The sequence below is a fragment of the Elgaria multicarinata genome, chromosome 9 (assembly GCF_023053635.1).
Source record: "Elgaria multicarinata webbii isolate HBS135686 ecotype San Diego chromosome 9, rElgMul1.1.pri, whole genome shotgun sequence".
Lineage (NCBI taxonomy): Eukaryota > Metazoa > Chordata > Lepidosauria > Squamata > Anguidae > Elgaria > Elgaria multicarinata.
The window spans coordinates 3,112,521-3,127,003 of NC_086179.1; the positions used below are offsets into that span (position 1 = coordinate 3,112,521).

Genomic DNA, 14,483 nt, shown 5'->3' on the forward strand with positions numbered 1-14,483 from the left:
AAGCATGCAGGAGGGATCCCCCAGCGCAAGAAAGTAGCTGTGCCAAGAACCAAGGCCGGGGACGGTTGGGTGGGAGAGGAACAGCGGAGGGGGGCAGGCTTAAGAGGAAAGCTTTCGACATATAAGGATTCTTCACGGCTTCTCTTAAGGTAAACTCTGAAGGGCGTCTTGGCCCGTCAGCCAAAGCGGGCAGCCCAAGCGCTTAGCCGTGCCTCCGAAGCCTCTGGCCTGGCCAAGGATATGATGCAGAGGCGCTCGGGAGCTCTTGAGAATGGAGGAAGCCGGCGCTGGGGAGCGGGGCCTTGAAAGGAGGAGCTGGGACGAAAGGGAAGCCACCACCAACCCCCGCCCACTAGCCTCACACCTGAGCGTAATTCGTGCCTGGACCAGACATATTCAGAGGCATGTCAATATAAAAGCTAAGGTGCCTCTGAACATGGGCAGAGTGCAGTTCTCTCACCCACAAATACGACCGGATCACAGATCCGGATAGGGAAAGCTCAGCACTCAGGGGTGAATTCATGAGAGATCCGAGGCCTGTATCTCATTTTAAAAAACAACAGCAGTTCAGTCTTATAAAAGACTCCTCAGAGGGAAGCCCGGTTTACTCAGCTGTAGTCCTGTACCCATTTACCTGGGAGAAACCCCTGGGGGACATCTGAGTAAACAGAAATGGACTTGCAGTTTAAACCTCTGCAGTTCCTCTGATATTTGATGTTTGGGTCAGGCGCTGCAGGGGCCGTACAGATGTAACAATGTGATTCATGGCCCATAAAAAGCAATGGGTGGGACGGATCCTGGCTGGTGGGCAGCTATTCTGTACGATTTAAGTTTGTTGAGAGGGAAGCAACGCGCTAAAAGCCGAGGATTAGAAAGAGGGTGGGGGGATGGTGGTGGACACACAAAACATTCCCAAAACTAGGCGGACCGCAGCTAAATCTGGACCCACCGCTGCAAAAGAAGACGGACAGCTCCCAACGGAGCCCCATCTTAGCTAGGGACGCCCCTTGAGCAACCCACCAGCCTGCACCTCTGAGTTTGCCCAAATTTGGCCTGATTTCCCAGTGTCAAAGGCGGATTCTCCACGGCTATAAATCTGATTGATAATGTTTAGGCTGTGGAGTCCTGGAATGGCCCCCTTCCCAGCAAGCCTGGAGATAATGCTGAGGAGGCTGTGCAGAGAGGGAGACCAGAGAGGAAACGGGGCCATTCCACCAGCCCTACTGGAAGAACACTTCATGGCTTTCCTCCTCCCTTCCCACCCTGTTTTCCTTGTGTGTCGTGACTTTTTAGATTGTTATCCCGCAAGCAAGGACGGCCCTGTTTCACTGACTGCACGCGAGCCGCTCCGGGGGAATGTTTGGGGTCGAAGCACCGGAGAAAATACTTTAATTAAATAAAAGAAATTAAAGTAAAAGGGAAGTTTGCAGAGAAAAGGGAAAAGGGCGAGAAGGAAGAGGAAACCGAAAGGTAGGTAGAGGAAGGCATTTGTGAGACTCAGGGTGGAAGTCCAACCTTGATCCAAATCGTCTAAAAATATTCCCAATTATGCATGCTGTTGAACAAAAGTAACTCTGGGGAAATTACTGCTTAGCACAGCCTTCCTCAACCTGGGGTGCTCCAGATGTGTTGGACTGCATCTCCCAGAATGCCCTGGGAGTTGTAGTCCAACACATCTGGAGCGCCCCAGGTTGAGGAAGGCTGGCTTAGCACATTACTGCTTTTAAAAGTAACCCATAGAAGTTAAAAGTCCGCATTAAAAATATCCCTCACAACCGACTTTCTACTATGGAGCATTTTAAATTTCAGCAATTTCTGAATTCAAAAGGTTGCCAGATTTTTATTTTTTGTATTCATGAGAAACTTAATGTTGCCTTTGGCTATTGACCCCCTTCAGCAAACCCCTCAGAAAAACGGTTGGAATAGTGAGCTACCCCACGGGGTTCATGCTAGGCAAGCCATGGAGCGGGGAAGCTACCAGAAGTGCCATTATAATTATTTCATCTTCAGCAGGAGAGGCTGTGGATGTGTTGAACCGGTGCCTGGCTGCGACAATGGACTGGATGAGGGCTAATAAACTGAGACTCAATCCAGACAAGACTGAGATGCTATTAGCAGGTGATTTCGCTGACAGGATGGGGGGTGTTCTACCGGTTCTGGATGGGATTGCACTCACCCTGAAGGAGCAGGTTCGTAGCTTGGGGGTTCTTTTAGATCCATCATTGTCACTTGAGGCTCAGGTGACCTCAGTGGCATGGAGTGCCTTCTACAAACTCCGGTTGGTGGCCCAGCTACGCCCCTATCTGGACAGGGATAACCTGGCTTCAGTTGTCCATGCTCTGGTAACCTCCAAGTTAGATTACTGCAATGCCCTCTACGTAGGGCTGCCTTTGAAGGTGGTTCGGAAGCTGCAGCTCATGCAAAATGCAGCGGCCAGACTGATTTCGGGAACCAGAAGGTTCGACCATATAACCCCTGCTCTGGTCCGCTTGCACTGGCTGCCTGTATGTTTCCAAGGTGCTGGTTTTGACCTATAAAGCCTTACACGGCTTGGGACCACAATACCTGACGGAACGCCTCTCCCGACGTGAATCTACCCGGTCACTACATTCAACATCTAAGGTCCTCCTCCGGGTGCCTACTCAAGAGAGGCTCAGAGTGTGGCAACGAGGGACAGGGCCTTTTCGGTGGTGGCCCCCAGAATGTGGAATGATCTCCTTGATGAGGCTCGCCTGGTGCCAACGCTGCTATCTTTCCGGCGTCAGGTTAAGACTTTCCTCTTTGCCCAGGCATATAGTGGCACATCTTAATTACCCACATGTTTAGTTTTTAATGGCTTTTAATGCTTTATGTGTGTATGTTCTGTGATTTAGAATTTTAAATTTTGTATACTCGTTTTTATCTTAATTTTTTAGAATTTCTGTAAACTGCCCAGAGAGCCCTGGCTATGGGGGCGGTATATAAGTGTAATTAATAATAATAATAATAATAATAATAATAATAATAATAATAATAATAATGAGGAGGAGGAGGAGGAGGAGGAGGAGGAGGAGGAGGAGGAGAAGAAGAAGAAGAAGAAGAAGAAGAAGAAGAAGAAGAAGAAGAAGAAGAAGAAGAAGAAGAAGAAGAAGAAGAAGTAGAAGAAGAAGAAGAAGAAGAAGAAGAAGAAGAAGAAGAAGAAGAAGAAGAAGAAGAAGAAGAAGAAGAAGAAGAAGAAGAAGAAGAAAGGGACGTGTGTATCTGGGGCAAGGCTGGGGAAACTGAGCCTCCTGTGAATGTGTTTAGAGAGGACTGAGCATAAAACACATTGAAAGAATTCTGGTTAAAAGTTCAGTGGCTCCGTGGGGACGTGGATTTTGCAAGCAATCGCTTGTAATCAGCCGATGCATAAAGAGCAACCATCACAGTCCCACATCCCACATTAATTAATCCAGAGTCTTTATTTGCCATTTCTGTTTGCTTTTGGTTTGCTTGTTTGTTTAAGTGTGTGTGTGTGTGACATACGCACACATACTTGTGCATATGTATTTATAAGTGCCTTTGAATTATTTTTAACAGAATTGACTTTTCTGGAACCAGTCTGAATTCAGTTATTTGCCCTTCTCTATGAAGCAGGACATTTTTATCTATGGGTCCAAAAAGCACTTTTGCCAAGTGTGAATAAGATTCTTAATGCAGCACGAAAAGTGGATCCAGGACCGAGCGAGAGGTCAGGACGTCCTTGGTCTGACTCTCGCCTTTGCGACAAACTCACCAGGTGGCCTCAGGAAAGCCACGCTGCCATAGCATCCCATAATAGGAGGCGACTAATAGTTGCTGGCCTACCTTACAGGGTTGTTGTACAGATGATAAAAGGTTTGCGAAATATTTTTAACATTCTGAAGTGCTAGATAAAAGCTACATATTGACGTGAGGAAGAAACCAGGAGGCAGCCATTTCTAAATGATACGTATGTTCTAGTCCCAGGGTGTCGAACCTCAGGCCTGCGGGTCAGTTCTGGTCCACCGGGATTCCCAATCTGGCTGTCCGGAGTCCCCCAGGACGCTCCACCCCCCGGCTCCACCCTCTTTCCACTGACCACTGATCGTTTGATGGTTTCTCATCACTTGCACAGCCAGCGTGGCGTAGTGGCTAAGGTGTTGGACTGGGAGTCGGGAGATCCGGGGTCTAGTCCCCACTCGGCCATGGAAACCCACTGGGTGACTTTGGGCCAGTCACAGATAGGGTGACCCTATGGAAAGGAGGACCGGGTATCTATAACAGTTGCATAGAAAAGGGAATTTCAGCAGGTGTCATTTGCATGCATGCAGCACCTGGTGAAATCCCCTCTTCAGCGCAGCAGCTCAAGCTGCAGGAGCCCTCCCCTCTTGACTCGGGAGATCTGGGTTCTAAAGCTGCAGGAGCCCTGCCCTCTTGGCGTTTCCCCCCTCCCCCCCTCCCCTCCGCCCCCACCCCCTCCCTGCCCCCTCACCGGGAGCGCAGTTGTCCACCAGGGCGCCCAGGGCTTTGCCGTCCTGCCAGTCGCGGTTGAAGTTGGTGATGGGCAGCTGGGGCACTTTGTTCTGGATCCAGCCCAGGAGGCGCTGCTTGGGCGTCTGCTTCTTGGCGTCTTCCTCGTCCTCGTCTTCCCACATGGGCATGGAGATGGAGTAGTGCAGGATCAGCGTCCAGATCAAGCCCAGGATCAGCTTCAGGTTCCCGTCCACGATGGCCTTGCTGTCTGCAGAGAGGAAAGAGGGCCGGGGAGAGCGCAGGGTTAGCCACGGCGGAGAGGCCGGCGGAGCAGAGAGCAGGGCTGATCCCAGCACCGAGGACAGCCGCCCTCCTGTAGCACAGGGGTGCAGGACCTCAGAGCCAGGACAGCGAGGGGTGGGGGGGGAGAAATCCGGGCCCCAGGGGCCCCCAGGCTCCTTTCCCCCATGGCCAATCATCTGGTCGGTCCCTGGCTTAGCTGCCGTTTCCCCACGTTCTAAAAGGCAGAAATTGCTCTCCAAAAGCCCTCCTAAAAGGCAACCAAGCTAAAACACGTTGGTGCCTGCCTGGGGTGATTTCGGCACTGCCACCATTGGCCCCAACTTTGCTTTTTTAGCCCCACCCCTTTGGCTTTGGTCCCTCCCCTTTTATTTTGCTCCCGCCCCTTTTCCTCTGGCCCCGCCCACCACTGCAACGCAAAGCCCCCAAGAGCTTCTCCGAAATGGAATTTGGTCCTCCGGCCAACAGAGGGTGCACAGCCCTGCCGGAGTCATCCGCTTCTGGGCCGGCTTACCCACGCACCCCAGATCCCCCACTCCCCTAGATTGGGCCGTGTTTCCCAAAGGAGTCGGCTCACATAGTCTGCAGCCAGTTGTCACGGGCCAGTCCAAGCATCGCCACCCGTAATTTGATGGTGGCAACAGCTAGGGGCAACTTGGGCATGCGAAAGGGGCAGCCGCAGACACCTCCGCCTAGCCAGAGCTTCCACACACCCCTCAAAGATGGCATTCCCCCCCCCCCCCTTGAAGTCAGTTCAAGTGCAGAGAAACCGAGAGGCGTGCAATGCATGGCCTATGCAGGCCAAAATGCAGCGTGCAAGCTTTTGAGTTACACAGAACCCTCCCTCAGGCTCCTTGAGATAGGATGTCCATATGGAAAGGCGGACAGGGCTCCTGTACCTTTAACAGTTGCATAGAAAAGGGAATTTCAGCAGCTGCCATTGGTATGCATGCAGCACCTGGTGAAATCCCCTCTTCATCACAACCGTTAAAGCTGCAGGAGCCTTGCCCTATTTTGTATCTGGTCACTCTGGTATAGCTCCTGCAGCTTTAACTGTTGTGATGAAGAGGGGATTTCACCAGGTGCTGCATGCATATAAATGACGCCTGCTGAAATTCCCTTTTCTATACAACTGTTAAAGATACAGGAGCCCTGCCCTCTGTTCCATATGGACACCCTACTTGAGGGCTCCTTGTGCTCTACTAAAGGTGTAAGGTACACTGGTTAGAGCAACAATGCTACATAAGCCTTGAATCTTATGAAGTGATAAAATGGGGGAAGGGACCACTTCAGTTGCCTCCAGGAACTTCAGGCAGAAATTCAACTGGGAAAGATTGTAGTCCATCTCTGTGAGAAGTTTGAGATGAGGCAGGTGAACATCTGCCTGCATTGACAGGAACAAGGTTGATTCCTTGAGTTCTACTGAAGTGAGTAATATACAGTGGTTAGAGTAATAATCCTGTTTTGGCCATGTTTAAAAGAGGAAAATAGATATTTCTGAGCAGGGTGTTAATGACACTGAGTGCAGTTTATTATTCATTTTTCCTATTCGTTACGCCATGACAGTATTCCTCCCCTTTCTCTTTTTTCAGGCAGGGGTTGGACCAGATGACCTCTGGGATCCCCTCCAACTCTTATGTTCCTAAACAAGCACGAGTTGGAAAACTTGTTGTGTATGTACTGGGTTGCTACACAACCTAGCAAGTGGTTGGGTCAGGAGTTTAGGATGGGGCACGGGGGAGCGGGAAAGATGACAAGGAAATCCTCCCTCCGGGACTCTGGCCGCTGCTTCCCTAGGAATCTATGACACATTTTCAAGTCCGTCCTGGGAACAAAGCAGGCAGCATCGATCCTTTCGCTCCCAGCTCAGTCTTTCCATAAACACCAGTTGAGCCACAGCACCATATTCAGCCCAAGTGCAAAGCCATGCAAGAGAATTCAGCTTTTCCCCCTCCTCCTCCTCCTCCTCCTCCTCCTCCTCCTCCTCCTCCTCCTCCTCCTCCTCGCTGCGTCCGGTGACATCCGGGAGAAGGCTAAAGGGTACAGCACTAGCCTACCCAGCCCCGGCGGATGGTCACCTGTGACCTAACCACCCAGGGAGCTTCGGCTATTGGGCGGTATACAAATGCAATAAATAAATAAATAAATAAATAACCATGCTCGGCTCCCGAAGGTGGCATGATGGGGCAGCTGCTGCTGAGCTCTGAGGCCAAGAGGTGTCCCATGGAAGAGAGGAGGATTCTGGGATATTTATTTATTTATTACATTTTTATACCGCCCAATAGCCGCTCTCTGGGCGGTTCACAAAAATTAAAACCATCATAAAACTACCAACAGGTTAAAAACACAAACACAAAATACAGTATCAAAAGCACAACCAGGATAAAACCACGCAGCAGAAATTGATATAAGATTAAAATACAGAGTTAGAACAGTAAAATTTAAATTTAAGTTAAAATTAAGTGTTAAAATACTGAGAGAATAAAAAGGTCTTCAGCTGGCGACGAAAAGAGTACAGTGTAGGCTCTCTGGGGAGCTCGTTCCACAGCCGGGGTGCCACAGCGGAGAAGGCCCTCCTCCTAGTAGCCACCTACCTCACTTCCTTTGGCAGGGGCTCACGGAGAAGGGCCCCTGTGGATGATCTCAAGGTCCGGGCAGGTACATATGGGAGGAGGTGTTCCTTCAAATAACCTGGCCCCAAACCGTTTAGGGCTTTAAATGTCAATACCAGCACTTTGAATTGGGCCCGGACCTGGACTGGCAGCCAATGAAGCTGGAAAAGGACTGGAGTAATGTGATCTCGCCGGCCAGTCCCTATTAGTAAACGGGCTGCCCTGTTTTGTACCAGCTGAAGCTTCCGGACCACTTTCAAAGGCAGCCCCACGTATAACGCATTGCAGTAATCCAAACGGGAGGTTATCAGAGCATGGATAACTGTAGCTAGGCTATCTCTGTCCAGATAAGGGCGTAGTTGATATATCAGCCTCAGTTGATAAAAGGTGCTCTTTGCCACTGAGTTCACCTGTGCTTCAAGTGACAGTTCTGGATCCAAGAGCACCCCCAAACTACGGACCCGATCCTTTAGGGAGAGTGCAATCCTGTCCAGGACAGGGCAAACATCACCTCGCTGGACAGATGAACCACCCGCTAACAGTCCCTCCGTCTTGTCTGGATTGAGTCTCAGTTTGTTAGCCCCCATCCAGTCCCTTACTGTGCCCAGGCACTGGTTCAGAACAGCCACTGCCTCACCTGGGTTTGATGAAAAGGAAAGGTAGAGCTAGATATTCCTTGAGTTTATACATCACATTCCTTACATGAGAGATGGGGAACTCCGGCCAGGGGCCAAACCCAGGCCTATTCCCATGAACGTCCCCCTGCCCGGGGCCAGACAGCCTTTTCCCCACCCATGGGTCATTTTGGTGGTTTCTCAGTTTTTGTGCAGTTTTTCCCCGTTCTAAGAGGCTGAAGTATGTTCCCTCAGGCCTCGTTACAGGCAGTAAAAGTTCTATGCTGCAATATGCTGATATTTTATGTATTGGGGGCTCACTCCGCTTGCCTTCGGCCACACCTACTGCAGTGCCCACCCCCACAAGCTTCTCTGAAATAGAATTTGGACTTCATCCTGAAAAGGTCTCTCAACCCAATTTTATATCCATCATAAAATAAAGGGATACAGTGATGGTTCTTCTTCTTCCTACAATGTGGAAGGCCATCTAGTCCAACACAGGGGTCAACACCAGCCTTCCTCAACCTGGGGCACTCCAGATGTGTTGGACTGTATCTCCCAGAATGCCCCAGCCAGCTGGGGCATTCTGGGAGATGCAGTCCAACACATCTGGAGTGCCCCAGGTTGAGGAAGGCTGGGTCAACCAGTTGTCAACCAGGAACCCACAAGCAGGACGTGGTGCAACAACACCCTCCCGCCCATGTTCCCCAGCAACTGGGGCACACAGGCTTACCGCCTCGATACTGGAGATAGCACACTATCAGGGCTAGTAGCCATGGATAGCCTTCGCCTCCAGGAATTGATCCAACCCCCTTTTAAAGCCATCCAAATGGGTGGCCATCGCTACATCTTGTGGTAGTGAGTTCCATAGTTGAACGCTGCACTGTGTGAAGAAGTCCTTCCTTTGATCTGTCCTGAATCTCCCACCCATCAGCTTCATGGGATGACCCCATGGGGTTCTAGAATTTTGAGAGAGGGAGAAAAATGTCTCCCTTTCCACATTCTCCACACCAGGCATGGTTTTGTACCCCTCTATCATGTCTTCCATAATACTCAGGGTGACAGAATTCCCTGTTGCCACATGTGGCAGGAGCCACTAGCTCACGTGGGTTGCACGCTACTAGCAGTTTAGTCTGGAACTGTCACGTGCTGTTCTCTCACTTTGAACGGGCGATGCGCATGACCTCACGGACAAATTGTCACATTCAATACTTTGCTCCTGTTCTATTCCCACCAGACCTGTGGCCATTTTTATCATTTAAAATGAAATTGCAACGCCAGCCGGCTGGCAAATCAAGGTTTCTCATGTCTGCTGTGCCTTTAATTTCAAAGTATCCTGTTTGCAAATTCTGTCTATTTCCTCCAGTTGAGCAGATGATCGATGAATAGCTTTCTTCAATGCCTCTTAGAGTGCAATCCTATACACATTTAGACAGAATAAAGTCCTACATCTCCCAGCATGTAGGACTGCATGGGCCAGCAGGGGAATGCTGCGAGTTATAGGACTTTATTCTGTCTAAATGCGTAAAGGGTTGCACACTTAACTGTTCTCTCCTGCACAGATGAAGGGTTTGGACAATTTTTTCATGAAGGAGAATAATATCAGACTTTCCTCATTAGAACAAAAAATGTGATAATGGTTGCAAAGCACGGGAAAGGCCCTGGAAGATGACGACATTGCTTAAAGAACCCCTAAACTATTGTGAGTGAACAATCACGAGCGCACAATAAAAGCCTCATGTATAAAGCCTCATAAACAGAAAAAGTCCTACATCAGGATGGCTGGCTAGGGAACGCAGAGAACTGTAGGACTTTTCTCTCTCTCAACATGCACAGGATTACACCCTTAGTGTCAGCTGGGGAGGGGTGTGTGTCTTTATTTACTGGTTCCTTGACATATTTTTTTTAATAAAAAATAATCATTTATTTGAGATATCAAATGCAAGTTAAGAAATATTGTAGCCAGATTTCAAATCCGTGCAAAATTTTGTTCCAGTATGTTGCATCTGGAGCCGTCCGGAAAACTGACTCCAGTTAATATTGTTGAGTTAATGATTTCCATGTGAATCATTTACCTCCACAGGGGCTAACTCCTAAACTGCAGTGGTAGCAAGCATTGCAAAGGAACTATCTTTATACCCACCGGGGGGGGGGGGGGCTGTCTGGAAATAAGAGGAGCTCTGTTTATCTGGCTGTTAACCCCCACACACACAACCCCAACCCCTCTGCAGAAGCCATCCTAGAGATTCCTGACCCCAACCATCAATCCTCAAAATGGAGCAGGGTGGAAGGAGATGAAATCTCCAGAGTGCACAGAAATATTGTATTAGCTCAATACATTTTGAAACGCACTTCTTCAGAGACACATCAAAAGCATGCCAGTGTGTCTCGGCTGTGCTCTTTAACCAAATACATCTCCTCTTTGGCTCCCTGCTCCCCCCCACCACCACAATTTTTTAACAAACTGCAGATAACTTGGAGCGTTACGCAACTTAAGTCTTGAAGACCCGGCTTCAAATCACAAGAACTGTACAATAATAGGACCAATTCCACCAGGAGGTTCTCCAGCAGGCGTGTGATGGAAATGAAATGAAAGCACCTCTTCTCTTGCACGACTCCCATTCACTCCTTACGGGGCTTGTGCAGGAGAACTTACCGATGGATTGGGCCCATTGCATTTTACAGCCTCTTTGGCTCATACATGATGGTTTTCCTACGCAGTGGCAGAACACGCAGTTCCTCCAAGGGCTGATATGACACTCCTTTCTATTCCCCAGGAACAGAACAAGTCCCTGGAATATGAAGAGCTCTGCTGTTTCAGTCCATCTGGAAACAAAGCCCTATGAAGAGAGACTGAAAGAACTGGGCATCTTTAGCCTGGAGAAGAGAAGATTGAGGGGAGACATGAGACACTCTTCAAAGACTTAAAAGGTTTTCACACAGAGGAGGGCCAGGATCTCTTCTCAATCCTCCCAGAGTGCAGGACACGGAATAATGGGCTCAAGTTAAAGGAAGCCAGATTCCGGCTGGACATCAGGAAAAACTTCCTGACTTAGAGCAGTACGACAATGGAACCAGTTACCTAGGGAGGTGGTGGGTTCTCCCACCCTAGAGGCCTTCAAGAGGCATCTGGACAACCATCTGTCAGGGATGCTTTAGGGTGGATTCCTGCCTTGAGCAGGGGGTTGGACTCGATGGCCTTGTAGGCCCCTTCCAACTCTGCTATTCTATGATTCTATGATTCTGTGATCTAGTCCACCGCTCTGTTCACACTGGGGCCACCCAGCTGTTGACCAGGAACCCACATGAGTGCAGCAGCACCCTCAGTTGAAGGAGATAAGAAGAAAAGGCAGGGCCATCCCACCAGCCCTGCTGAAAGACTTGATTTTTTTCCTCTTCCCTCCCTGTTCCTTTTTCCTTGCGTGTCATGCCTTTTTAGATTGTAAGCCTGTGGGCAGGGACTATCTTCTTTTACCGATTATTTGCAAGCAGGCTGTGACGGTAAACTGGCCCCAATCATTTCCTTTAAATGGAATTAAAGACATTTTCTAGTCCTACATGGATCTGGTTGTACTTTCCACAGAATAGGAACGGCTCAGACATTTTGCAGTCTAGAGAAGTTGTTGTGAGAAAGCTGTAAGGGGAGCAGGGCCTCTTGTATCAAGCTTGATCCATTACATTTTCTTTCCTGCCTGGTTTCCCCCCACTTTTAGCCTCACAACATCCCTGTGAGGGAGGTTAGATTGAGAGAGAGCAACCAGCTCAAAGCTTCATAACCGAGTGGGGAATGTAGCCCTGGTCAAACACTGTTTTTACTACCGTATCATGTTTTCTTGTGACAGTTTTATTGTTCTATGCTGCCTTGGGAGGGCTCCTGTCCTGAAAGCTGGCAAAGAAATGTTTTAAATAAATTAAATAAATAAACACTGTAACCACTACACCACGCTGTGCATGCATTTCCATGTATGACCACTGCGGTCAAGATGCATATTGCCTCTCCACCACAACTGCCTTAACTCCTAGAGCAGCCTGACCCAAGCCAAACACCCTCCAGGTGTGTTGGATTACAGTTCCCATCACTCCTGGCCTGCTGGCCGAGGGTGATGGGAACTGTAGTCCAAAATCCCTGGAGGGTGCTGGCTTGGAGGAGGCTGCTGTAGAGCCCTGGATGACGGAGATAAAACCTGAAATACTGTAGTGCGTTTGCTTTCACGCAAACGGCATCCTAAGAAGCAATCCGATGGCGGGGTTCTGCTGGGTCCCCCACGGCTAAGACCTTTCCCTTTCACTGCCCTTGTTAATGTGGGTGGAAACTCCGTGACTCTGTTTTTAACGCTCAGTTGTTGTTTTCCTGCTCTTGATCTTATGGCGTGGAATCGATTTCCGTGACTTGACTACATTTTATGTATTTTATGGACTTTTTAATTGTTTGTTTTTCTAAGCCCCTTTGAGCTGATTTTTATAAAGAAAAGCAGGATCTATGTTCCTAACTAAGTACAATGAAGTATAAAATCCCCAGATGTTTTCCAAAAGGCGCGAAGGCCAAGCCAGACACAACACGGGGAGGACCCTGTGTGATGTAGTGGCTAGAGCAGCCTTCCTCAACCTGGGGCGCTCCAGATGTGTTGGACTGCATCTCCCAGAATGCCCCAGCCACCTGGCTGGGGCATTCTGGGAGATGCAGTCCAACACATCTGGAGATGCAGTCCAACACATCTGGAGCGCCCCAGGTTGAGGAAGGCTGGGCTAGATTGTTGGACCAGGAGTCGGGAGATCTGGGTTCTAGTCCCCACTCGGCCATGGAAACCCACTGGGCGACTTTGGGCCAGTCACAGACTCTCAGCCCAACCCACCTCACAGGGTTGTCGTTGTGAAGATAAAATGAAGAGGAGGAGGAGGATTATGTACACCGCCTTGGGTTCCTTGCAGGAAAAAAGCAGGATATAAATGCAATAATAAATAAATAAATAAATAAATAAATAAACAAACAAACCATACTTGGACTTGGACTTGGACTCTGGTACGTCTTCCCCAGTGGGGCAAACAGGAGATTTTTGAGGAGGAGTGTTTAAAACAGGGTAAACAGGGTTCCTGCCCTGATCTCCACCACTACCCTGCCGCTGTTTCTATCTTTTTTGGGGGGAGGACGGGACCGTTGGAGGTCTGAATGATACGAATCAGAGATGCAGAGACCCTGAATGATCAGAGTCAGAGATGTAGAGACCAGAGTTTAGCGACAGTCCCTGTTTAATGGAGGCAGTTGGGGGATCACTGGAGGCGCCGCCATGAGCCCAGAGGTCAGTGGCACAAGCTGCAGGTCCGCTCCGAGGTTTCATACGAGGCACTCACTGGTGTGAATTCGGCACATGGGGAAGCGCATGGAACAGGTCTGTCTGTCTGTCTGCTTCCTTAAGTTCACATTACGCCAGTCCTTTTACAACTTCATTGGCTGCCAGTCCAGGTCCGGCCCGATTCAAAGTGCTGGTATTGACATTTAAAGCCCTAAACGGTTTGGGGCCAGGTTATCTGAAGGAACGCCTCCTCCCATATGTACCTGCCCGGACCTTAAGATCATCTACAGGGGCCCTTCTCCGTGAGCCCCTGCTGAAGGAATTGAGGCAGGTGGCTACTAGGAGGAGGGCCTTCTCCACTGTGGCACCCTGGCTGTGGAATGAGCTCCCCAGAGAGGTCCGCCTGGCGCCTACACTGTACTCCTTTCGTCACCAGCTGAAGACCTTTTTATTCTCTCAGTATTTTAACACTTAATTTTAACTTAAATTTAAATTTTACTGTTCTGACTCTGTATTTTAATCTTATATCAATTTTGCTGTGTGGTTTTATCCTGGTTGTGCTTTTTATACTGTATTTTGTAATTGTGCTTTTAACATTTTGGTTGTTTTATTACGGTTTTAATTTTTGTGAACCGTCCAGAGAGCTTCGGCTATTGGGCGGTATAGAAATGTAATAAATAAATAAAATAAATATAAATTAAGAGAAAGTGTCCGAGCCCAGGACGCACCCGCACGCGCACATCCCCTTTACAAAGGCAAACAGAGGCGATGAGCCGTTCAATGCGCTGGACATGGAAAATGCTATTGGATTGTGCCCAGAGAGGAAATGGGCTACAGATGTTTGCAGCAGTGATGCTGGAGAAGCAGGCCGCTGGGGGTCCCCCATGCCTCAGCCTCCCCCCCCTGCAAGAGCAGCTGCCTCTGGGGGTCTTGGAGGGTGTGGTGGTGGGAGGGGAGAGAGAGAGGGAGACAGTCAGTGCGCTGGTGTGGGAGGCGATGGGCGCCCGGTTCTCTCCCCCCTCTTCTGGGCTTCACATCTGCAGCCAGCTGCAGGCACCACTTCAGCAACCCAGCCAGGGTCAGAGCTGGGCAGCATCCCCTGGGTGACCTATGGAGGTGGGGGAATGTGGGGCTGTGAGCTCAGGCTGGAATCATTGCAAGGAGTGCGTCCATAGCGCTCCTCTGGCCGGCAGCCTGGTGGAAGCCGACCTTTC

General features: G+C 49.5%; 1 protein-coding gene across 2 annotated transcripts in view; it reads right to left on the reverse strand.

Annotated features, from left to right (window-relative positions):
* FLNC (filamin C) overlaps positions 1 to 14,483 on the reverse strand; it is a 117,640-nt gene that overhangs the window by 72,226 nt on the left and 30,931 nt on the right. For both annotated transcript variants that reach the window (XM_063134603.1, XM_063134602.1), the window contains exon 2: positions 4,472 to 4,720. In XM_063134603.1, coding sequence (XP_062990673.1) covers positions 4,472 to 4,720 — 249 coding nt within the window. The remainder of the gene's footprint in view (positions 1 to 4,471; positions 4,721 to 14,483) is intronic.